The 23,647-nt window shown below is 41.8% G+C and overlaps 4 protein-coding genes across 10 annotated transcripts in view; 2 read left to right on the plus strand and 2 right to left on the minus strand.

The window, feature by feature from the left end:
• Positions 1-5,626: 5,626 nt before the first annotated feature.
• LOC122623437 (putative GPI-anchored protein pfl2) lies at positions 5,627-9,999 on the minus strand. 2 transcript variants are annotated; one of them, XM_043802597.1, is made up of 11 exons: positions 9,187-9,999; positions 8,766-9,089; positions 8,638-8,667; positions 8,446-8,580; positions 8,119-8,385; positions 7,770-8,018; positions 7,565-7,696; positions 7,071-7,505; positions 6,708-7,016; positions 6,504-6,638; positions 5,627-6,441 (listed from the first exon to the last, which is right to left on the minus strand). In XM_043802597.1, exons 1-11 carry the CDS (start codon positions 9,968-9,970, stop codon positions 5,825-5,827), a joined length of 3,417 nt encoding a protein of 1,138 aa, XP_043658532.1. In that variant the 5' UTR covers positions 9,971-9,999; the 3' UTR covers positions 5,627-5,824. The 2 variants fall into 2 exon arrangements, with proteins under 2 accessions (XP_043658532.1, XP_043658531.1); XM_043802596.1 differs by having other exon boundaries at positions 6,708-7,505.
• A 783-nt stretch (positions 10,000-10,782) lies between these two features.
• Positions 10,783-11,334, plus strand: LOC122624708 (Y' element ATP-dependent helicase YJL225C). The gene has a single exon (XM_043804382.1). The coding sequence runs from the start codon at positions 10,846-10,848 to the stop codon at positions 11,302-11,304; it is 459 nt and encodes a 152-aa protein (XP_043660317.1). The 5' UTR covers positions 10,783-10,845; the 3' UTR covers positions 11,305-11,334.
• A 4,156-nt stretch (positions 11,335-15,490) lies between these two features.
• LOC122624781 lies at positions 15,491-15,896 on the minus strand. The gene is made up of 2 exons (XM_043804481.1): positions 15,837-15,896; positions 15,491-15,772 (listed from the first exon to the last, which is right to left on the minus strand). The coding sequence occupies exon 2, from the start codon at positions 15,763-15,765 to the stop codon at positions 15,580-15,582; it is 186 nt and encodes a 61-aa protein (XP_043660416.1). The 5' UTR covers positions 15,766-15,772; positions 15,837-15,896; the 3' UTR covers positions 15,491-15,579.
• A 6,566-nt stretch (positions 15,897-22,462) lies between these two features.
• LOC122625290 (fasciclin-2) overlaps positions 22,463-23,647 on the plus strand; it is a 67,830-nt gene continuing 66,645 nt past the window's right edge. For all 6 annotated transcript variants that reach the window (XM_043805361.1, XM_043805363.1, XM_043805362.1 and 3 more), the window contains exon 1: positions 22,463-22,627. The gene's annotated coding sequence lies outside the window, so the exon portion shown is untranslated. The remainder of the gene's footprint in view (positions 22,628-23,647) is intronic.

Raw genomic sequence — 23,647 nt, forward strand, 5'->3', positions numbered from 1 at the left:
CACTGCTTTCCGGTCCTTTTTTGTTTTAGCCACCACCGCTGCCGTTTCTGGTTTTGGGTGTTTTCGGTGTGCAATTTCACGCGAAGTTTGCAGCGCATCAATCAAAGCTGACAGCCGCTTCTCTTTCACATATCTCCTGCAAAACCGACCGACCCCTTAAAACCAACCCACATCGTCTAGTCTCAAAACACCGTATTCCCAGCAAAAAAAAAAAATAGAAAATAGAAAATCAAAAACGATCCTGACGTTTAGTTAAGCGCCGTGAAAGGCCTTGACTGTGTATCGGATGTGTCCCATTTCCAGGGATGAAGCTTTTCCGCAACGAAAGACTGGTTAAGTTCGATATGAGTTTCGGTTTCGGTTATGAATAAAAACATTCCGTAAATAACATGAAATTAAGAGCTCATTCGTACGTCACTGAAAAAAAACCTAGTCCTCTATATATTCGGTGATATCTTAAAATGCTTAGATAAGATTTACAGCTACAATTTACAACATGTAACATAATGAATATTATTTTAACCGATTCTGTCAAACTAAAAATAACTTATGGAAATCCTGAAAATGCATCTCATTCACCTGGTTATATCGCTGTACTATGGAGTCTTTCATATTCAGGTTCCAGGCTGGGTTCATCCGCATCCGTATGCATAATCGGCGGCTTCCGGTTACATCCTGCCACCGAAGGACATCCTCTCCCAAGTCGGATTCCGCCGGGGAAGTCGCACAGACACGGCGACACCTTTGTGGCATATCAAACGGAACTATGCGGAACGAACACGTGAAAATGCGTGGCACAAAGGATACACCGGTCCTGCTGAAAAAAAACAAGAAGAAGAAAAAGTAACAACACAATGTCAGGGGACAATAACTTCATCCAGGATGAGAAAGAAGCTTCGAGGTGGCAGACACCAGAGAGCAGGGGTTGTATTTTGTAATTTGATCCGGGCGGTGGTTGTTCCTTTTGTTGTTTGGGGGCGATGGGTGGGTGGCGTAATAGGCGTAAACCGGAAGTTAAGTGTAAAAATAATAATAAAGGTGTGTGTCTATACGTGTCTCCCTGCTTTCTTTCTGGCCCATTGTATACCGCCCCCACTAACACATCTCATCCCCAACATTTTCGTCCCATTTCCGACTTTTCTACTTTATATATATTTGGCCTTTGGCTTTTTAAAGGCAAGAAGCTTCCAGAGTCAGGACATGATTTCACTTTTAAATTACAATAAATACAATTTTAATTGAAGTTTTTGGCTTGCATATTTTGTTACATTTGCATATACAAAATAGAAACTAATTGGCATTTCATTTTATTAAAAGAATTTTAAGGATGAAAACTTAGATTCAAGCGGAAAGCATTTAATTATTATATAATGGAGTGTATTTTTCAAATGTGTAATAAGCTTCGTTCTGCCCGAAGAAAAGAATGCCTTCATTTGAAAATGCCATGTATTTTTTTTAGTTTTCATTTTGTTTTCACTTTCTGACAGGTATGCAGTCAAAACGGAATCCCGCCTCTGACAGGGGAAAATGTAGGGAAAATTGAAAGAAAAGGTTTTTGGGGAGGGCAAGAAATTTCTGTTTACGCTTTTTAATTTTTGCTTTATTGTGCGCAATTTATGTTCCAACCTGAACGAGTGTGTGAATAGCAGGAAAGCCGAGAAGAGCAATTTCATGGGGCACACGTCAGCCTTCGCCTTACACCTTTCCCCTTTTCACTTTTCACCTTTCACCTTAAAGCTTAAACCTTGGACCATTACCACTCCCTTTGCAAAAATGCTTGCCTTTGCCTAGGCTCTTGGTTTTGTTCGTTCTGGATTTCATTTATTTGGATGCAAGACTCAGGCATTCAAAGAAAAAATAAATGGCATAGCTCAGTTAGGCGGTTAAAATGCATCAAGGAGTGCATCAGAAAGGTTTTGGTTACCTAAATACCTTAAAAAAATCATATGTTGCCGAACGAAATTAGGAAAATTATAACAGTTCACTGTGACCACAGATGCAAAGCAAACGGGAAAAATATGAAGCTCGAAATATTTTTGTAACTATTATGGAAAGGCTAATTTTAAAGGATGCTGATCAGCCCCAAAAATGAACCAATCACCACGCCTACTTTATAACGCCTAGCACATCGTGCCTGACTCATCAAAGACACATGTGCTGCAGCCCTTCAAAACCCGAAAATGAAATCCACAGCAAGGACATACAAAAAATTGAAACTCACAAGAAAAACACAAATTACGACCTATGTTTCGGGTTTCCCTCTACGACACACAAAAAATGGGGCGTTTCTTGGGGATGAGCGAGTGTTCGCATAAGGAAAGTCTATAAAAATCCACAAATAAAATGTCATTTGCCTGGAACGTGCCTGGCATCTACTTATAAACTAAATTAAGGATAACATTTGAAAAATTTGCACAAAATAAAATCCAGCCAAAAGGATCCAGAGAATAGAATAGAACAGAACAGAACGGAACAGGACACGAGTCGCGGACACGATGTCCTGAATGCTTAAGTTGAAAATGTTTCTTACCCCAAAAAGTACAGGCACACACACATACATACATGTATATAATGTACTTGGAGAATGGGGAGACAGACCAAATAAGGGCGAAGAAAAGAAATAGAAGCTGAGTGAAATAAAAATACACACAATAATTTAAATTGCTTTACAATGAAACCCTAAAATGTCAATAGAGCGGCGCGCTATTTGCTTTTCCTATTTATTCCGCCCACTCCCCAGCACACTTCTTGGTATGCAAAGTGCCGTCCTCGCAGCCGCAGCCCCCCAGGAAACACCCCCCTCATTGACACTTTGTTGGCTTTTTCATTTCACTTGCCAGTGGACGCATTGAAATAAAGTGGATAATATCGGTAGAAGGGCAATGGCGACTGAGCCAGGATCCACAAATACATGTCCAGCATTTTTGTGCTTTGATGCTATTTAGCTATTGCAAAAATATTATTCTTTAAAGTGCCTTCCCATTTGATTTTACCAAATGAAGCATCTGGGTAATCGGCATTTCGCACTCCCTCTAGGGCCAGATATCCATTTACACCCAAACATGCGAGCATTCCGCGTGCGGATATGTGTCCTGGCACACTTTTATTTTCCAATTTTTCGTAGCTGTTGGCTCGCTGTAAATCCGAAATCCAATTGCAGATGAGAGCGACCGCACAATGTCGGCACGTACACGTTGTGCTAAATATTTCAACACGATTCAACAAACTACTCACTTAGCTGGCTAAAAAGAAGTGTCTCGTCTGCACTCCGCCGTGTTCTGCCAGAAGCCGAAGCCGAAGTCGAAGCGAAAGCCAAAAAGCAAAGCACCGGGCATGACCCACAAGCATTTGCACTGCATTTAAAAAACATTTGCGGTTTTTACGCTTAATCATCGTCAGCGGGCGGTGGCTTTCACACGGGGGCGTGGTGTATCCATATATCCCCAGCCGACATCATTTCCTAGCTTGGAATTCCCAGCACGCTTGTATATATTAATAAAAATGCATTAGTTCACATTTATTTTCGACATAAAACGTGTAAAAGTAAGCAAGCCAGTCAGCCAGACAGACAGAGTTAGACATAAAGTGGGGGAGTGGGGAAGGTGGATGGGGCAGACGGGCCGAAGGGATCCCGAGGGGCAGCTTGTAGAAGATTTCACTCACCTAGAGACAGCGGAAATGGAGCGGGGTCGACCCGGTGGACGGTGGCTGCACGGAGAGAAAATATCAAGCCGAATTGTTCGGAAATGAAACATCTTTCGCATGCTTCACACCAGGTTAAATAACATGTGGGACAAAAGAAAGTTTCAGAAGTTAGCTACGAGTTCCTTCAATATTCTTTTTTTCTTTCTCTGTGGCCTTTTACTCATTTAAAGCTCGGCGACTTTTCCTTTTATTTCAACGCTTGAAAGCAAAATAATGTACACGACAACACCAACCCCTGACACTCGCATTTCCAACCAAACCAAACCCACACAACCCAGGACCAAACCATCCGAAATGCCCCGATTCCTCCGCAGACAACCAACCTGTGCACTTTCGCTCTCGGTGTGTCTCTATGCCGGTCGTAAATTTTAGATATTCGCAGCACGTGCAAATTATGTACAATAATAAAAGGCAACGGCGGAAAGAAGAATAATCCACAGCGAAAGTAAGACGAGAATGGGCGCAACTGTTGTGCGGAACTTGCAACTTGTACGGCCGTGCAACTTCCACTCCTGCTCGTCGTCCCGCTCTTCGTCTCGCAAATGTCTGACTGTCTGTCTGTCTGTCTGACTGACAAGTACATAAAACATGTCTGCGCCTAACAGTCTGCTGCATTTTCAATGCCCAATGCCCCGTGCTGGATATCGATTGTCTTGGTTCCCCACTGAAGTCTGGTAAAGAAGGGGTTTCACCACCAACACAAACTGGCAACAAGTGATGGAAAGTTTATATATACTTAATGGGCTGAGTTTAGCAAAGAAGAGGCGATAAGAAAAGAAGATGAGTTTAGCGCACTTTTTTGAGCATTTAAAAGTGCTGAAAGGTGACCCAGAACAAGCCATAAGTTAATCCAGTGCTCATAATATTTTAAGTTGGTCTGCACTCTTAAAAAGTAATATAAAACTCAAACCACTGGCATTCGAAGTCCGACTTTACAGGGCTAACAAATTCGAATAAATAACTTAGTAACCATTTCCCAACCAAAATAAGAGTTTTTCGGTTTCCTCAACCTTCTTACGAGGTGTTTTAAGTGGACCATATCTTATGCTAACCACTTTTGAGCAGAGGATTGACCTCCCCGAATGGCCATTGCCGTCTAGAGGTTCCTCTGGTGCCGACAATCATTGCACTGATGTCGTTTTGGCAACCCAATGGCGTCCCCGAGGTGTTGCATAATATTTAACAGCCTAAAACCCACTGATGGTTATCATTAGCATGCCCAAATGATACTTTATCCACCTCCACCACCCCCCAGGAAAACTTTTCCCACATTTTGTGTCAACCCCGTGGGCTTTTTTTGGTTTGCTGTAAATTTTATAATTGCTTCAATATTTCGTTCTTCCGCAGTTGTCGTGCTGCGGCAGCGTTTTTTGTGTTTGCCACACGTTTCATAGCCATAACAAATTACTTAGGTCATCAATTATGAGGTGAGACACTCGCACCTCAAGCGCCGACGTCGTTCTTGAATGGTTTTGTTTCTGTTTCTGTTTCTGGGCTCTGTGTTCTGGGTTCTGGGTTGTCTGTTCTGGGTTCTGGGTTCTGTTTCTGGTTGTTGGTGATGCTTTTATTGCTTTCATTATGATTTCATGCGGCGTGAGGCACGTTCCGGATGGCTTTTCCCCCCGGAAAATTCCCCAATTTCCACCGGTTGACGACCATTTGTCTAACTTCAGAGGTTTAGGTATTTTGATGCTGCGCTCGTCTGTGGGTGGTCTTTGTTAATAATGTTATCTTTTATTTATAAAGCGTAACTTTTTGTTTTCGTTTAAACTTTTTCTTTGTGGCGGGGGTAAATGTAATTGCATTTGGTGTTTGAATCAAGTGCGTAATAATTTGAATTTTTCAAACATTTATTTATGATCTTATGAACTGATTCTTTAAATCCCCCATCTCACCACAATATTTGAAAAACGCTTTAAAATTATTGATTCAATTTTTATAATATATTTTAAATAAATTAAACAACCTTTGCTTAGAAAGTACAAAAAATAAATAAATGCCCAAAGGCAGTGAGGCTGGCAGAGCCACGCATAACAAGATTGAGTACCTGTGCAGCCAGTGGTTTCGGTGGTTCTCTCGGTTTCGGTAGTGGTGGCGGTGGCGGTGCACTGTTACTGATTTAGGGCTTGTAGACGAAGGCACCACCGCAGTTCTTGTAGCACAAGTAGCTGGGACGAGTGCGCCACTTGCGGCAGTATCTGCGATAGCAGTTGTTGGGACTAGGCGATGGTGGGCGGTTGGTGGGTGGCTGATCGGTGGGTGGCCTGTTGGTGGGTGGCTCATTGGTAGGAGGTTGGTTGGTGGGAGGCTGATTTGTGGGAGGCTGATTGGTGGGAGGCTGATTGGTGGGAGGCTGATTGGTGGGAGGCTGATTTGTGGGAGGCTGATTGGTGGGAGGCTGATTTGTGGGAGGCTGATTGGTGGGAGGCTCATTGGTGGGAGGCCCATAGGTGGGGCGCTCAGTTGGGGGCTGAGTAGGTGGCTCAGTTGGGCGCTGAGTAGGTGGCTCAGTTGGGCGCTGAGTAGGTGGCTGAGTGGGAGGCTGCGTTGGCGGCTCAGTAGGTGGCTGAGTGGGTGGACTTGTAATGGGTGTAACTGTCGTGGTGCCGCTGCAGTCATTGGCCACATTGGTGATCAAGTGACTCAGCAAATCAACCACAAGCAACACGCTCAAATCCACATCAACCAGTTGAACCACATCGTTGTTATTGCCAATGATCTCGGTGTTAGGTCCAGCTAAAAATGATGTATAATCAATTAATAAATGAACACCGATCATCAAATGTATCTTCACTTACAGTTAAGCTGGTTGCAAACACCTCCACTTCCGCGGATTATGTTGAGAACGTCGAGGAAAGCCAACACCCACAGATCAACGTTGATCAGCTTCACGATACGATTATTGTCACCGATAACCACAGTCTTTGGACCCTCTGCAAGAGTAACAATACGTATTCATTAAATGAGTTTCCAAATGCGGACTAGTAACCATTTAAACTTACTGTTGGCTGAGTTTCCGATTAGTCCTGTCCCTCCCAAAAGGTTAGTTATGCTGCTCAAGATGGGAATGTCAGCAAGGACAAATCCATTGAGGTCCACCAATCGTACGATGTTGTTATTGTTGCCAGCGATGAAAGTATTAGCACCGCTGCTGGCACTGTTGCCAATTATGGAGGAGGAACCGCTTGAGGCGGAACTGCCACCTCCCAAAAGGTTGGTAACGCCCCCTAGAGGACTTGAGGAACTAGAAGAACCGCCTCCCAAAAGGTTGGTAACGCCCCCTAGAGGACTTGAGGAACTAGAAGAACCGCCTCCCAAAAGGTTGGTAACGCCCCCTAGAGGACTTGAGGAACTAGAAGAACCGCCAGTAACACCACCAAGAAGTCCGCTAACGGTGCCAACCAGACCGCTAACAACGGGTTCCACTGTGTTCACGACTCCACCAAGAACGGGTTCCACTGTGTTCACGACTCCACCAAGAACGGGCCCCACGGTTTTAACGACGCCGCCGACAACTCCACCAACAGTGGGTACCACGCCGCCAACGACATTGCCAAGGAGACCTCCGAGAAGGCCACCTGAAGAGGATCCTGAGCCTCCTGTGAGACCACTTAGTCCACCCAAAGCTCCCGAAGAGGAGGATCCGCTTCCAGAAGATCCACTGCTGGATCCGCTACTGGAAGATCCACCGGCATTCGTGATGCTGCTGAGCGCCGAAACACCCGCCAAAACGGGAGCATCGAGGTTTACAGCGTTAACAAATGTATTGTTATTACCTTTCATACGTATATTGGGTTTTTCTAAAACATAGGATAGCGATTAATTAGTACACAACCATTTTTAAAGGGAGTCTACTTACGATTCAGATTATTTGCAAAGCCAGCTCCAGTTATTTGGCTAAGGACCGGGACATTTGCCAATACATCAACGTTGGCATCAACGACCTCGGTAATTTTGTTGTTATTTCCATCAATATCAACTCTGGGGTCGACTATTTTAAAAATGTATAAATATTTGAAGTACATAAGTAACTATCTAAGGGCAAAATAAACTCGTCAGCTTACTGTTAGCATTATTTCCCACTGAGGCGCCAGAGGAGCCACTTGAAGACCCATTCGAAGAACCAGTTGAAGTAATGCCCGAAGAACCAGAAGATGAACCAGTAGAAGAGCCAGAGGAAGAACCAGTAGATGAACCAGTGGAAGAGCCCTGATTTATGATACTCAAAACCGGAGCGGCCAAGGAGATCGGCAGACCAAGATCAAGTAGTTTGGCAATGAAATTATTATTTCCAATTACGAAATTGCTTCCTCCTAAAATTAAAATAGATATAAAGCCACCGAGTGAGTAAAACAGTAGAACAACAATTAGGAATATATAGAAGATGAAAAATGAATTCAATTGATAGCTCACCATTCACATTGTTGCCAATGACGGACGAGCCAGAAGAACTAGGTGTGCCAGAGGAAGAAGTTGTGGAACCCGAACCCGAAGAGCCAGTAGATCCCGACGTTGAAGACCCAGAAGATCCCGAACTTGTAGATGGACTCGAAGAGGAGGAACTGGAACTTCCACTGTCGCTCGAAGACAAAATCGGAGCATCAACTAAAACCGGAAGATTAGCGCCCACCAAATTGTTAAAAGTGTTTCCTGTTCCTTTGTTCACCACACGAGGTCCCTCTGCAAAAAGATGATTTGTTAATATTCACATGGAGAAATATAGACTTTATCACTACTTACGATTTAGGGTGTTGCCAGTGAAACCAGTTCCTTTTATGTCATCCAGCACAGGGAGAGAAACTCCAACTGGCACTTCGGCGTTAATGAGCTCATTAACAGTGTTGAAATTGCCAATGTTTTGAACTGATGGTGCCACTAAAAAAGTAAATAATGTTAATAATTCCGTTTATAGAATACATTCCACAAACTTACGGTTGAAGTCGTTACCCACGCCAGAATCCACTGCAAAAATGAAATAAAAATGTTAGGGATGTGTTCAAAAAGGAAAAAAGGGAAAACCAGATCTTTTTTAAAAGGAAAAATATTTGTTTTTTACTTACAAATGGCACGCTTGGCCGCTGTCTTTTGGTCAACCTTGGACTTAAAGTCGGGAAGATCGCCGCCGTTGATGCTGTTGAGCGCTGCGGCCTTAGTAAGTTCAGCGGTAGTGGAGTTGACAATAGTGCGATCGAGGGCGGTCATCAGGCCCATTAGCACCACTTTGTCCACGCCCATTGACAGCAGACGGACGATCCAGCTTTCGGGGGCGGCAGAGCACAACCCGCTGGTCTTACCCTCCGCAATGGTCGATAGACTGTCCAAAAGTGATACGGAAAGCATGCTGAAAGCGTTCACTTGCAACAAGCTGACGCTATCGGGGCCCACTGAAAGGATCAAGAATTAATCGAATAGGTTAGAAATCAGTATATAAGATATTGTACATACTAATACTAATTCTGGCGCTGGTCGCCAAATACTTACTCTCTCGCAAATTCCTGATAATTTTGTGTGCCTCGCCGCCCGAGGCTCCGCACACCTGCAGCAGAGTATTAAGGATAGCGGACAGTTCGTTGATGTTGCGTGCCTGCAGGAATTTTAGCACCGAGTTGCGGTCGTCCTTGACCACGCCCACCCGACGGGCGGTGCGAAGACCCGAGCCCTCCGCCTGCTGATGATCATCCTGAACGATCTTGTTTTGCTGCTTCTGGCGCAAGTGGGTGGTCTTAATCACTTGGCTCACCTCACTGTTAGCGCATTCGATGCCGTTGAAGAAGCACAGGGCCAAAAAGGATTTCAGTGTTAAGGTCAGGCTGTTTCGGTCCTGTGACTGATCGATGTCCTGGATGATCCTTTCACAAGTGGCGTTATCACGAGCTCCGATCAAGATGTCAATGATTACATCCATGCCAATCTGCAGGAACACACTGTTGCCCTTCGTATCCTTGACCGCCTCGTTGCGCAGCGATTTCATGGTGGATTCCTGGAAGGAGGTCAAGTTGGCACCCCGTGCCTGCATACTGGCCAAAAGCAAATCGGCCAGATCCTTGGAGGCCAATCGTCCAATGTTTGTCACTCGTTGAGTCCTCAGGGTCGTAGTTTCGGTACTTGTGGGTAGATCCGTGGTTCCATTGCCAGCTTCCGTTTCCAAAAGCAGCGAGGCCAGCGTGGTCGATGAAAATCCAACTGGGGATCGCTTCGTGGGCTTGGCATAGTGGGGCACCAGGAAGCAGGTGGAGAGGATTAGGAACAAATGAAGGCGCCACATCTCGATGGTTGTTGCCACTAACTTGAGTTGATGATGATTGATAGATTTCTCTGCTCTTCCCAGCTCTTTTATACGGCTTTTGCCAACTTATCGCCATCAAGCCCAGCGAGATAATCTCACTGGCATGCTGTAAAACGTGCCTTCCCGACATCAATATCGTTGTCGATATACTTTCAGAATTCTTTCGGCATGCCCGCCACCGATCTTCTTATCTTTTACGGCTAATGAGTGGGTGCTGATCAGTTGGATTCAACTTGAGGAAATCGGGTTTAAAGCGGTGTGCTCCCAAGATTACCATCGATTTTGATTTGGACCTCTGCACGGGCTGTAAGTTTAAATCAGTAAGCTGTTACACTAATCCAAGGCAGCTTCAGTGTAGTTCTCCTAGGAGAAAATGTTTAAAGAGGTACATTTTCAATGTTAAATATACTTTATACTGAATCAAAGCTCCAACATAATTTATAGTCTCTCTCGTCTTCAATTGTTTTAGTGTTTCACTCAATAAAACAATAAACCAAACTCTATTTATAACTTGATAAGCGTAATGGCACTCATTTCTCGAGACTAAACTTTGTTTACTATGTGTTCATTCATAGCTTTATGTTTTTCATTGAGTAGAAAAACCACAAAAGCACTGATGATTAATTCCAGCAAATATCTTCAAAGAATGCTTTGAACCCGTGTTGTATTGTTAGATTAGCCAGTGACCCAGCTGGCCAAAAATCCAAAGTACTATCATATTTTTTGGGGGTTTCAGCACGTAATCCAAGCTGCCCAAAATTTCCGCATAACGATACCTAGTAGTATAAATGCTTAAAAGCTGACAGCAAATTTGTGCAGTGCGTAAATAACCTAGAACAATTAACTTGATCGAAATGACTGCCTTTAATCAGGATCATCACTTCGTGCTCCTATTGATCGTTGCCCTCGTGGGAAGTAATTGTATTTTGGAATTTTCCGATGCCCAAACCTTCACTGCCGAGGATCGTAACTCTATACAAAAATTCATGGATTCTTTGTTGAATTTCCTGGAACTAGAAATAAGTAATATAACTACCACATTGCCGCCGAATTCAAATAGCGCTACTTTGGTGACCACTTCTCCGGAACCTGGAACTTCCACAGAAGTGACAACAGAAGCTTTGGAAACATCCACTAACTCCACCTCGATTGTTTTGGATAGCTCCACGCCCAGTTTGCTTTCTACAACGAAGGATAGCGAAAATACAACCGCAACCACAACCACCGAAGCAAATCCAACTACTGTGAGGCGCAGGATTTGTTTCAAGCGTTTCTGCTACAAGTTTAGCAACGACAAGGGTTACATAGTATAGATGGAATAAACGGATGGATATAAAAAAGTATACTTTTTTAATTTCTTGAAATTTTTCTACTAGTCTCCGGTTGCATTCAATATCCATATTTTAACCAAAGGCCGCTGCACAAATTGAAGTCAATAATGTACGAATCAATTAGTAACGTTCATGTCCTTGTGGTATTCGGGCATAAAATATGTGATTGAAGGACCATTATTGTTTTAGCTGTAAGTCAAAATGCCTGCAGAGTTAGAAAAAGTATTTACGTTCGTGTGTTTTTGGATGTATGGAATAAGGAAATGTTTCGCCTTTTTGTTGAAAAGTTGAAGTCTCCTTGGCCCCCAGAGGCCTTAACAAATTATTTCAATTAAAAGTTTTTGAGCAAAGCACTTAATGCCAACACAAGTTGGGGCGTTTATGTGCGCAAATCTTAATTGTGCCAAAAACACAGGCTATAAATTCAGTATCTCTACCAGCGATTGTGCATATGTAAATATATGTATGTGTATGTATGTATATATATAGACCAAACTAGCAGCGAAAGCCTATTGGCAGAAGCTTTGTGGCTTTTCATTGAGTCGTAAACAAATGGAATTTAATTCGTGCAAAGATTTACTTGAATTTGTTGTGCAAATAGTTGAATGATGTCAACGATGTGCCGCAGCATCCACAATCCCCTTCTACATTTTGATTATTGTGGCAGTGACAGTGGTCATACGAAATTGTCAAATGAAATCCGCAAATATGCTCGGTTTTTGCGCCCTGAACGGGCTCCAAATTCTAATCAAATGGGCGAAGTAATCTCTAACGAAAATATTTACCTTGATTTATATCTGCTCAAAGATTATTTGGCACTCGAAAATTCGCATATACACTACATACCTGTGTTAATAATCCGTAACCACATGCGTTGCATACCTATGTATAAGGCATGCTTAAAACAAAATCAAAAAAATAAGATAGCCATTTATCTTGTAGAATTACATTTGGTTATTTATGAAATGGGTTTAGACATAAATGTTATTTAAGTGTTTAAAATCATTTTTTGTGTACGTAGAACTTAATTAGTAGTCTAGTATGTAGAATATTACTATAGTAGAGGGGCAGAGAACTGCAGCAAGCCACCGGCACTTTAAGTGCACCCGCTAAACACCGGGTGTCTCAGCACCCGGGTGTTTCTTGACACTTTATTTGCGGCAATAACAAACACCCGGGTGTTAAATTACATTAAATGAAAATAATGAATAATACTAAATACTAAATAATACTAAGTACTAAATACTAAATAATATCAAGTACTAAATACTAAATAATACTACATACTAAAAAATACTAAATACTAAATAATACTAAATACTTAATACTAAATAATACGAAAATGTATGTGCCCTTCTCTGCGCTTCTCAAAAGTCCTACGTAAGCAAACCACTTTTTCGATGTTTTTTTTAAATACTAATTGTGAGTGAGTGGTGCAGTGATATGTGATATATGGCAGCAGAGGATATCAATAATGTGATTTCGACCTACTGGAGGAAGTGCCTGAGCTAGCTATTTTCCAGGATCTACAACCAGCTGTCAGCTCTGACGTGGTAGGAGCTTGAGGAAGGGGGTGAGTACCTGGGGGGAAATGAAGAGGGACGCTTAACTTTCTGACTTTTGGCTGCGGCTTCTGTGGCTGCATGTTTTTTTTTTATCATTTTAAAAAGAAATGTTTTACATTTATAAAGTTACATATGGGAAACAAATATTAAAAATTGTAACAAAGCAAATAACGTAATATATAAAAAAGAAATGTCTATTTCATGTTGTTTAAATTTATGTAAAATTAAGGCAAAAAAGGAGGCTTTGGGCATAATCTATTTCGATTTTCAGTAATTATGTTACCACAGGCACTCGAGTGTCTAGCAGACACCCGGGTGTTTAGAAGACATAAATGAGTGTTTTTGCCACTCATCCCTTTTTGGGCACTTGCCTTTTTCTGAGTGGCGAAATTATGAGTGGCGAGTGTGATCGGCACCCGCGACGTGGAGTGGGGGTTCCCTTTGGCTATCCTGTGAACTTTGTTGTTGGCTTCATAGCGCCACGTGCCAGTGTCATTTAATTACTGACTATATTGTTATTATTATTTACCCCCATATGCAGACTTATATATAAATGTATGCGTGTCAACAACTTAACGAAGTTATCACACACAAAGCGAAGGAGACGAGAGGGAAAAGTGGGGAAGAGAGAGGTGGGGACACACGCACACCATGGCAGCGGATTAAGCGACCGCCGCGTGAAGTACTTTAAATTAGTTTCGTTGCATAAACAAGAAGCAACAGCCTCTACCAAAATGCTGCCAGTTTGGCTATTTTAAATATATTATTTCTCTTTTAGGATCTGCCAGCATTTTTAAAGAAATTTATACTTTTAATAAAGTTATTATGGAGGTATTTATTAGAGTAGTATTTCAGTTAGACTATATATTATAAGATATTCATTTCTTCTGTGCGCAATTTGAAAAGATTTTATTGACAATAATGAGAGCTAAAAGCCATGCATTGTTTTAAATTCAAAACAATATGCTTAACCTTCTGCCAGGATCACGGAGAGAAAAACGAATAGCAGTTTGACTACTTTCGACAGTTTCGTTGACATCACTGTTTCTGATGTGATGGATAAGGGTTGGCTGGTGGGCGGCATATATAGAAATGGCTACAGACGGATGGCTGGACGGATAGGGACGCCTGTCCGCAGCTTTAAAGACAATTCACGCGATGAGCTTATCAAGCGTCAGCCATCAACCACCATTCCGATTCCCATTTTCCAGACCCCTCGATTCTCGTTTGTTTGTGTCAGTTTCTAGGCGAAAAAACATATCCAATTACAATTTAATTAAGCTGATTTGAATGCGGCTGTGTCACGTTAGTTAAAAGCAAACACCACAAGTGAAAACGGAAACAGATGGAGCGATACTGCAGATGGAACTACAAACTATAAATTTGCAATTGAAAGTAAACGAATATGTAAATGGAATCCGTTTGTTGTTGCCTGCTTTTGGGCCTCCACTTTCCCGGCTAGCAGTTTGAAATTATTTATTGCATACTCACGGGCGGCAGTTTGGGAACAGATTGGCTGGGAATGGATTTTAACATATTCACTGGATAATTTCGATTTTAATTTCAATAAATTTAGGTACTTTTTCTCACTTACTACCAATTGATTTGCATCTATAATGGGGCCCTAGTTACATTCTCCAGATCTCCACGTCTTCCTCCCCCATTTTTGAAGGGGTTGGCACGCGCTGCGACGACACTTGACCCACCGAGTGACCCTCGTGATTATCGATGAAAGTGTTGTTCTGGTTTGCAATTTCACAGGCTGAGCACGCTCCACGTTGACCCACTCCATTGCAGACCAGTCAACTCCTTTGTTCCACCGGGGGTTGTCAAAGCGGAGGGGCCAGGGGTCAACGGGGGTTGGCCAACGATGGTGACTGTACTCTTGCCACAACTCTGTCGGCCTCAAGTCGCTCGCTCTCGAGACAGTTTGCGTTTCTGGTCTACGGCACTGACAATGGACCACTTCACACAAGAACACCCGCCCGAAAAATTGCGTAATGAGCAGCTAAAGCAATGTGATATACATGGTAAAAAAATAGAATATTTCAGTCCCATTGAACATTTTAGATCTAAATTATTAAATAATTATAATATGCTTATATCAATATCCCTGAATTTAATGGCATTACTAATAGATTTAATATCCGCTGATTTGATGTGCTATTTCTTTGTACTTACAATGTACCTTTCTTTTAAAAGCCCTAGAAGTGCAAAAAGACAAGACTATCGAAAGACTTAGACAAAAAACCCAGTTCCAATTTGGTCCGATTAAAAATGCATGCTAATCGCATTAGGGCAATAAGGCGATGATGCAATAACCATGTAGCAAGTGCATTATCGGATCGACCCTGAGGATATATAAGGACATGTAAGGCGGGGTGGCGGATTACAAGCTGCCAATCCACTTGCCAGATGGTTCATTGTTCGGGGGTTGCCCGTGTTTCCCTTTTTATTTTACTTTTTAGTTTCTACCATCAAGTCCATTGTCCTGCACACGTTTTTGTGTGAAACCTAATCCGCTCAGAGCACAAGTGAGCGATGAGCTAAGGGACAGTAAGTGATCCTGAAAACAGATCATGACGGATGACGACATGGCAATATGGTACAGAATTTTATTGGGACTCAATGATAACAAACAACGTGTGAAAAATTCAGTATCCAGAGCTCCACAATGTAAATATTATCGCACCTACAAGTTGCTATCATTAGAAGATGTATTTTGCTCGCTCTCGTGCTCGTCCTCAAATTCACTCTCCTCAAAAATGGATTCATCCCAATCAGCTATAAGTATCATGTCATATTCGATCATCAGGCGAGAGACCTCCTCCTCGAAATCAAATTTTTCGGGGATTATATCCTTTGCGTCCTCCTGCATTTTGTTACTATGAAAAGTCAATAGTAAGCCTTATCAAGTATTTAAATCTACAACTTGTTTGTGTTGCTTACAAATTTTAAAATATATCCGAATCGCTAGGCAAAAAAAAGACTGTACTTTTGGAATTTCTCAATTTTGACAAATTACGCAAGGACCTACATGATCTCTATGAGCGTTAAATTGCTAATCCTGAGAGCGTGCTACCATAAAATCTAATATTTTGAAATAAACGGTTTCCATCGTAAATACATTAATACAGCTTTGAGCCGAAGTTTTCTGAATCCCTTAACTACGATCATTTCTTAGCTTCACCATGTCTGGTTCCACCATTTAAATATACACATATAACCATCGCTATATCCGATTATCGGAAACGGAAGAGTCCAATGCAAACACGGCACAGTGCCGTGTCTGGTGTTTCGTTTCTGACTCTGGTTTTGGTTCTGGTTGCCCGGATTCCTGGTTCTGGCTGTGGATTTCCGCCTGCAATGTGTGGTGTTTTGCCGAAGCAAATATGAGCTCGATGTGCAACTGCGTCTTACATAATCACACGGCGCACGGCGGCCTTTGTTTCGCCTTTGTTGGTTTTATGGCCGTTGCGGGCACAAAGGAAAAGCCGACGAAACCGAACCCCGAAAAACCCCCACAAGGAACAAAAAAAAAATAACCGTAGACAAAGCGTCGAAGAAATTCGCTAGAAAATGCCACGCGGTAATGACAAATATTGACATTTCCTTTCTACCCGGATCTCCAAAAGCGAAACCCTAAACCGAATTCCGAAATAAAGGCCACGCTTTCATCGATAAATAGCGCACAAGACTCCCCGCCTAGATTAGCGGTTGGAATTGGATGGTAACGCAGGTTCCTATGCCCAAAAAAGCGATCCGATTACGTTCGCACGGTTCTTGTTCTCATTTTACGGCACGGCACGGATCTCTGGTTTCCCAATTTCGGGCCTGGTCAGATAGTTACTGGCTAGATAATAAAACTATGCTGGTACTTTCCTCTGATGAGTAATAAAGTACACAATTTGCTACGATCTAATCGAAATTCTCCGATTAATTGACCATTAGATATTTAAAAGTAAAGAGGCTCGGCTGATTTTTGATATTTCTGGGAACGGTGAAATACTTTTTTGGATTTGATAAAAATAATTGTTTCGTGTATTGTGCTCTAGGAAATATTTCACAATTAAGCCACAAATTATTCATTTCATTCTACAGCAACTTTTTTGAAAAGTTAAGCATGATGAAAAAATTCCTGAAAGCTGTTGATCTTATGCCACATAAAACTTAACTTCAGCCTGTACGGAGGTGGCCATTGTCCTGCCACTCAAGGAGTAAAAAAAGGTAGCCAGGTTGCTCGGGTAAAATCCTATCTCATTGACCGCAACAAAGCATCCTTCCGAGACAGCCAGACCCAGCGACGCCTTATCCAACCAAAAGCTAATAATTAAGGCTAAAAAAAACCGACAGCCGCAGACGCTGTTTTTATACCCCGTAACTCTCAAGGGCAAAGGGTATACTCGAAAAATACATATGTAATTCAAGTTGAAATATTAATATTGGATAAATGGAATAATAACGCTGAGAGGAAATTTAAAATATATTTTTGTTGGAATTGTCATCATATTTGAAACATTCTTTAAAATAATAAAGTACTCATTTTGCCCGAAGTATCCTGGAGATGGAATTTAGCCGCGCCTTTTTTTCGTCCTTTTTTTCAGCGATGAGCAGGGCTCAGTAATGCGTTAAATGGCAACGCATTATCCACACATTCCTCGCACGGGTGAGAAGCCCTAAATTTGCACAGCTCCCGGAAATGTTGGCATGGGAATTATTTTGTTACATTTTTTGTGTTCGCATACCGCCTATAGCCATATAACAATACATGCATGTACATACATATATACAGTCACGTGGATATATATAGCTTCAAAGTACCGTTGTTGGACCGCACCACATGCAGACATACTTTGTGTTTGACCACATGGCGTAATGAGTGCCCGGCAAAGGACAAAGGAGCCGAAGGACTCAGGTGGGTTTCCCGCCAGGAGGTGCGGGTGTTTGGCAGGATGTCTGTGGTCAGGATACGGCGATTGCCCTCCCAATTCGCCGCAGTAGGTGTAAATTTCGAATGGTATTTGCCCTTCTGCCAAAGGTACTGAGAAAAATAATCGTGCAATTGGGAATACCATAGGCTGGATAATTGCCTAGAAGTCGAGTTTTTGATTGATGGTCTCTAATTTCATAAAAAAAAGGTGTATTGAACCAGGGTCCATCGTAAAGTATGAAATATATAGGACCATTTTGATCAAGTTATGAAAATACAAAAAAAAAAACGGAAATATATTTTTCTGATATTCCGAAGTCTTAAAAGTGAAGCTGAAAAACCCCGGTCCCAATGAATAGTTCATGTATTTAGCTAGGAATTCTTAATTTAAGGTCTCTTTATATAAAATATATGTATTCTCGGGACACTAAACTACAGAGGATATGTGGATGATGAGGAGCACGCGACATGGAAGGAGAGAAACAAAAAACCAGGAGTTTGGGGATGGGCCGTTTGTCCTTGTTTTGTTTGGTTTGTTTGGTCCTTTGGTGGCGTCTCGGATGTCCTGCTCACGTTGCAAACGCGGCAAACAAAACACAGCGAAACAAAACGAAAGTCTCTCTGGATTAGTGGACATATCCGGGGTCCTTATTTGCCCTCGAAAGTTAATTAAGGGTTTCACAATCTATGCGGAAAATGTCAACGCAACGAGGAAAAGTGAAATTGGGTCTGTTCCCGGTGCCCGGTGCATTGGACCGCAAATGAGTTTGAGTTTGAGTTTGCAGACTCCATACTCACCTATATATGTATGTACATATATAGTACAAGTACATACATATATGTTTGTTCACCACCCGCGGTGGTGGGATCATAATTAGCTGCGGCCGACGCTAATTGTCCTTTCCACACCCCTTTGTCCATTGTTCCCAAATTCCTGGTTTCGAATTCGGTCCTTCGGTTTTCAGTCTGTTTTGAATGCACAATTTCGGAGGATTATGCTCCGTGACGTTTGGCTCAGATTGACTATCGCCAGGTGATTTGATTGCTGGCTTCCGGCTTGCTTGCTTATAAACTAGAAACGAACAAATCAAACCCGGCCTTATTCCCATTATCTGACCTTTGGTGCGGTTCTTAAAGTCTGTTTTGTTTCGGTATACCCACCCTTTCTCTGCTGACCAGGGACAAAATAAATCCCATCCCGACTTTTCCATCAAAGACCTTTAAATACGAAAGCGAAATTCGTTCAATTAAATTAAATCGCCAAATACGCAACAGGAAATGAACTGGTCGCAATAGCCCTTACACAATAGTGACCCCGATAACCCCCCGTCGAATTGAAAAATTCCATTTTCCAAGCCCTGCTCCTTTTCGCACTATCATTTTCTCCACACACCCACGAGCAATAATTTTTGGCAGTTTAATTGAAAACCGAAAATGGCAAGGGGACGAAATGTTTTTAAAACAAAAAGGGCGGCTGATTTCACCCCAAAATATTTTCAGGATGGACGTATGAAGTACGAATCGAATATCGGGGCACGCGTGCGCAAGAAAAGCAGACAAATGGTCACAGTCACGCGCCAAGAGCTAAAAGGTCAACAAACAAACAAACAATCCATAGTCCGAGCAAAATAGAAATAAAACTCGGGTTGGGGGGTGCTGAAAAATAAGGGTCGGTTGTGCCACCAAATCGCAAGCAATCGAATACCTAGCATAGTTGTTCGGATTTTTGCGGTTGCCATTCGAACGGAAGTTGGAAAGTTTGAAATGTTGTGGGGAATTTTTCGCACTGCAAGGGGTTCAGCCCATTAAAGGTCAACTGTGAAAATATTTCATGTCCATTTATTGTCCTGATGGTTTAATGAGACTATTTTCAAATGACCAAAGCGATGAGACTTGTTTCTGGTTCTGCTGGGGTCAAGGGTTATTTGGAGAAAATAGAGGGCTATTTAATGGTATAATAATAACAGAAGGGTTCTGTGGGCGCACTCGAGAAGTTGAGGGTTTCCATGGACGTGGCAGCAATAGATACTCATTAACCCATTTGTGGCAACGAAGGACTTAAATGTAATAAACTCCTGCAAAAACAGCAGCAGTGGCATTAGAAAAATAATACAAATTAACCCTTAAAACTCTTTTATTCTAAACCAGTTTTAAAAACAAATGAATATACATTTATGGTATTCAGTTGGACCCACATCCTCTAAGAAACAATCTGACCCAAGTCTAGGGCATAATACCATTCAATATCCTTTGTTTGCTCCAGGCCAAGTGCATCTTTGAATTGTGCCGTCAAGTCCTGGTAAAATGAACTCATGATGCGAATGCTTAAATATCAATTAACTATTGAGCATCCGACGTTAGCACCTCCGGCCCTTAGTCCACATATGTACATACGTGCCGCAGTGTATCTACAGATATGCACTTCGTATCTGTATCCGACATTTTTGCTTTGGGAGTTCGATTTGAAACATAATTCATCATTTGGGCCGCTGAATGGCTGTCATTCCCGTGGACTAATGATTCCCAGCTTAAGTTTCTGCCCAAGATCGAGATTGGAATTGAGTTTTGCTTCTTCGGTGCGGACAAAACCTGTCAGAAATTGAGCGGAGTGTGGGGGGGGGCGCTCTTCGGATCTAATTGCTTATAGAGTTATTAACCATTTTCTAATGATCTCAGGCTGCGGTTACCGTCATTTGAGAACATATTCTTGATGCACCACCAAAAAATGCAGGTGTTCACCCAAAAAAAACCGAACTCGATCCGGACTACAAATTGGAACAGAATTGCCGAGATAGCTGGAGGTTGATTCGGGGACCACCCATCTGAAAACTAAATCGACGTCTTCATTTGTCTGGCTGGCCATCAAATCAGGTAGCAGATAGTCGGATTTCGAGGTCACAGGTCAGGCGAAACCATTTCAAGTAGGCTTGATCAACGTACCGCCATTGTTCACTTGTTCCCATAATTGTTAAATAATTGCTGTGCCCGGAGGGAAATGGGCATATTTCCTTCGTTTCTAAATCAGTGTTCTGTTGCCAAGTCCAAAGATTCTCAAAATGATTACTTATTTATTTATATCTATGCTCTAATTTCTTTATTTTATATATAAAAACAATGTTGAAATCGTATTGTTCAAATGCATTTTGTAGCAAAAATGTTCACATCGCTGGCACATCATAGGTCAAAGGTCGAACGCATTAGCTAATTAAGCGTGCAGAACGATTGTCACCACATTTCCCACAGCCAGGCGATCAATTCAATATTCATCTGTGAAAAGTTCGGAAAATTCGGGCGGCAGTGAAATAAAATTAACGCGTTTAAAATCGAGCGGATCGGGTTTTTGTTTTGTTTTGTGGGTGGTAGAAAGAGGAAGACTCCGAGCAATAAATAAAGCGCAGCGAAAGTGCGACATCAACGACAAAATAACAATCCTATAAATCACTTATTGGTGATTCGGGGGAGGGGTGTTGCTGGTATATAGATATATGTAGGTACATATATCTCTGTATAGGGTGATAAATTGCTCCGTCACACACACGACACACGAAACAAAACAACAATGATAACTGCAGAATACATCGCATTGGCATCTATACGCAATTTCATTTAGTAAATTGCACACAACGCATTCAAACGTAACTGGGATTTTTTTGTTTCCACTTAACCGGGAAAATCACCCCCTCGTCACGATTTTTCCGCCGGCTGGTTTAATTGACAGCGCTGCAATTGAACATAAAAGAAGTTTTCGTTTCGAATCGAATCTCGATGTTGCGCGGGCAACAAGTGGCCGTCTCCGAAATGTTGCCAACCGGAAAATTCGTCTTGCCTTCCCGCCCGATTTTTCCTATCCATTCGTCGGTTTCTTCGACAGCAAGATCGTAAAATGAAATGCCGAAAACTAAGACGTTAAACTTTGGGTTTTCTCATGCAGAAATGTTGCAAGAGGTTTCGGCAACATGCTGCGAACTGCAAAGGATGTTTATGAGGTAATATGAGGTTTCCAGCTTGCATATCAATCGGGAAAACCTCAGCTAAACTTAAACTTCTAGCCTTTATGATAGTACACTTTGCGTAATATACGTGTAGCTCTTTTAAAAGCCATTATACTCAGTGCCCCCGAATTAAGTAGTTACATTTTTAGTGCTCCGTTCTGAAAGTTTGTTGACAAAGCCCTACAGAGATTGGGCAACAAAAACGTGTCAAAAAGCTGACACCAGTCGCTCGTAAAAGTGATGAAATGCGGCTTAAGTGCCACCGCCCAGTTTCTCCGCCCATCGTCGTTTGACCTTGCTGACACTCGAGAAGAAAAGAGCTGAATTCTTCGCCGCCTAACGGTAGACACTCTCCATCTCTTTTTTTCTGCACTGAAAAGATATTGTGACAATCAGCATTAATATAATAATTATTATAATTACCACAAATAGTATTTAAAAGAACAGTAGCAAAGTAGCAAAGTGTTGATTTTATAAATTATTCTACTTCTTAAACTCCTACTATATCCCTCGCTCGCTTACTTCTGGTTGGCAACATGCTGCGTCGCATCTGCTGGCAACATTGGGGGTTGCCAGATCTTGTGGCGCGGCGATAGCTGTGGTATTTTGCGGCCGCAGCGCTGGCGGTGCTTTCAGTTACGTTTCGACGGCCAACGCGTCGAGTGCTCTGCTTGCTGAGAGAAAAAAATAAATAGAGACAGCAGAAGTGGTTCTTCTTCCTACTCGCATTCTCTCGCGCTCTCTTCACCGTCTGTGTTAACGGTCGTGGCGCGTCGTGTGCGTGTGTGTTAGTGTGCCAGTTAAACAATGAGAAATTGGTAATAATAAATAATAATAACAACTGCTCATAACAGACATTTTTTGGCCGTGGAGGAGAGGAACTCAAAAAACATACCGACACAGCTCCCCAAAAACCAAAAATAAACTGGCGGCATTCTTGTACATATTTTTTTCGAAACTTTTTTTTAGCGTGTGACAAAAAATACACAAAACGTATCTCTCTCGCTCTGACCCTATGCTGTTTTGTTGTTTTAACTAAAGATTCCAATGAGTCACGTGCCAAAGTTATTTCAATGAAAACCTCCATGAAAACCCTTTGAAAACTCACCCAATAATCGAGTTGGAAAAGTGCATACAACAAATATGAAAAAAAAGAACATCACCTGAAAAGCAAGAAAAATAAAACGGAAAACAGGTTTTTGGGCCCGCTTTGCTGCCAACTTTATTGTTGTTACTACCAACAGTGAGCACTGGAAATTGACTCACTCTTGCAGCTGGCAAATAGGAAATATGAAACGTACAAAAAATAAACGTTAAACATTGGGAAAAGCCCGAAAAAGTGTTTCCATAACTAATTTGGCATGTTAACCAAAAAAATAGAAAAGAAAAAATACTCAAATTTCACAAACAATTTCAGCCGACTTTTTTTTTCCTTTGTCTGTCAAAATCGCCTTTTTGTCGCATAAAAAAAGTTTATTTCGTTTGCTGCGGCTTCTGATAAAAGTTTTAACGTAATTAAAAATTGTTTAAACTGTTAACAAGCAGGAATAAAGTCAAAGTTGGTAAATGAATTTCTTCGACATCAACCCGGCTACTTTGAAAAGCTTTGTCTCTTTACTTTTGGCAGTTAATAAATTAGTTTATTGGGTTTTATCAAACGTAAGCAGACAGTATTTTAATTGAGAATACAATACAACTATTGGGCCAATCTTAGGCAATCAAATGAAAACGGAAAATGTAATTACAATTTTCCGGCAGCGTCGAAACTCACAATCAAATCATTTGACAGCATTATTAATTCACGAATATCAAGTGGAAAACTTCTAAACTTTGTGCAA

The sequence above is a fragment of the Drosophila teissieri genome, chromosome X, assembly GCF_016746235.2.
Source record: "Drosophila teissieri strain GT53w chromosome X, Prin_Dtei_1.1, whole genome shotgun sequence".
NCBI classification, from domain to species: Eukaryota; Metazoa; Arthropoda; class Insecta; order Diptera; family Drosophilidae; genus Drosophila; species Drosophila teissieri.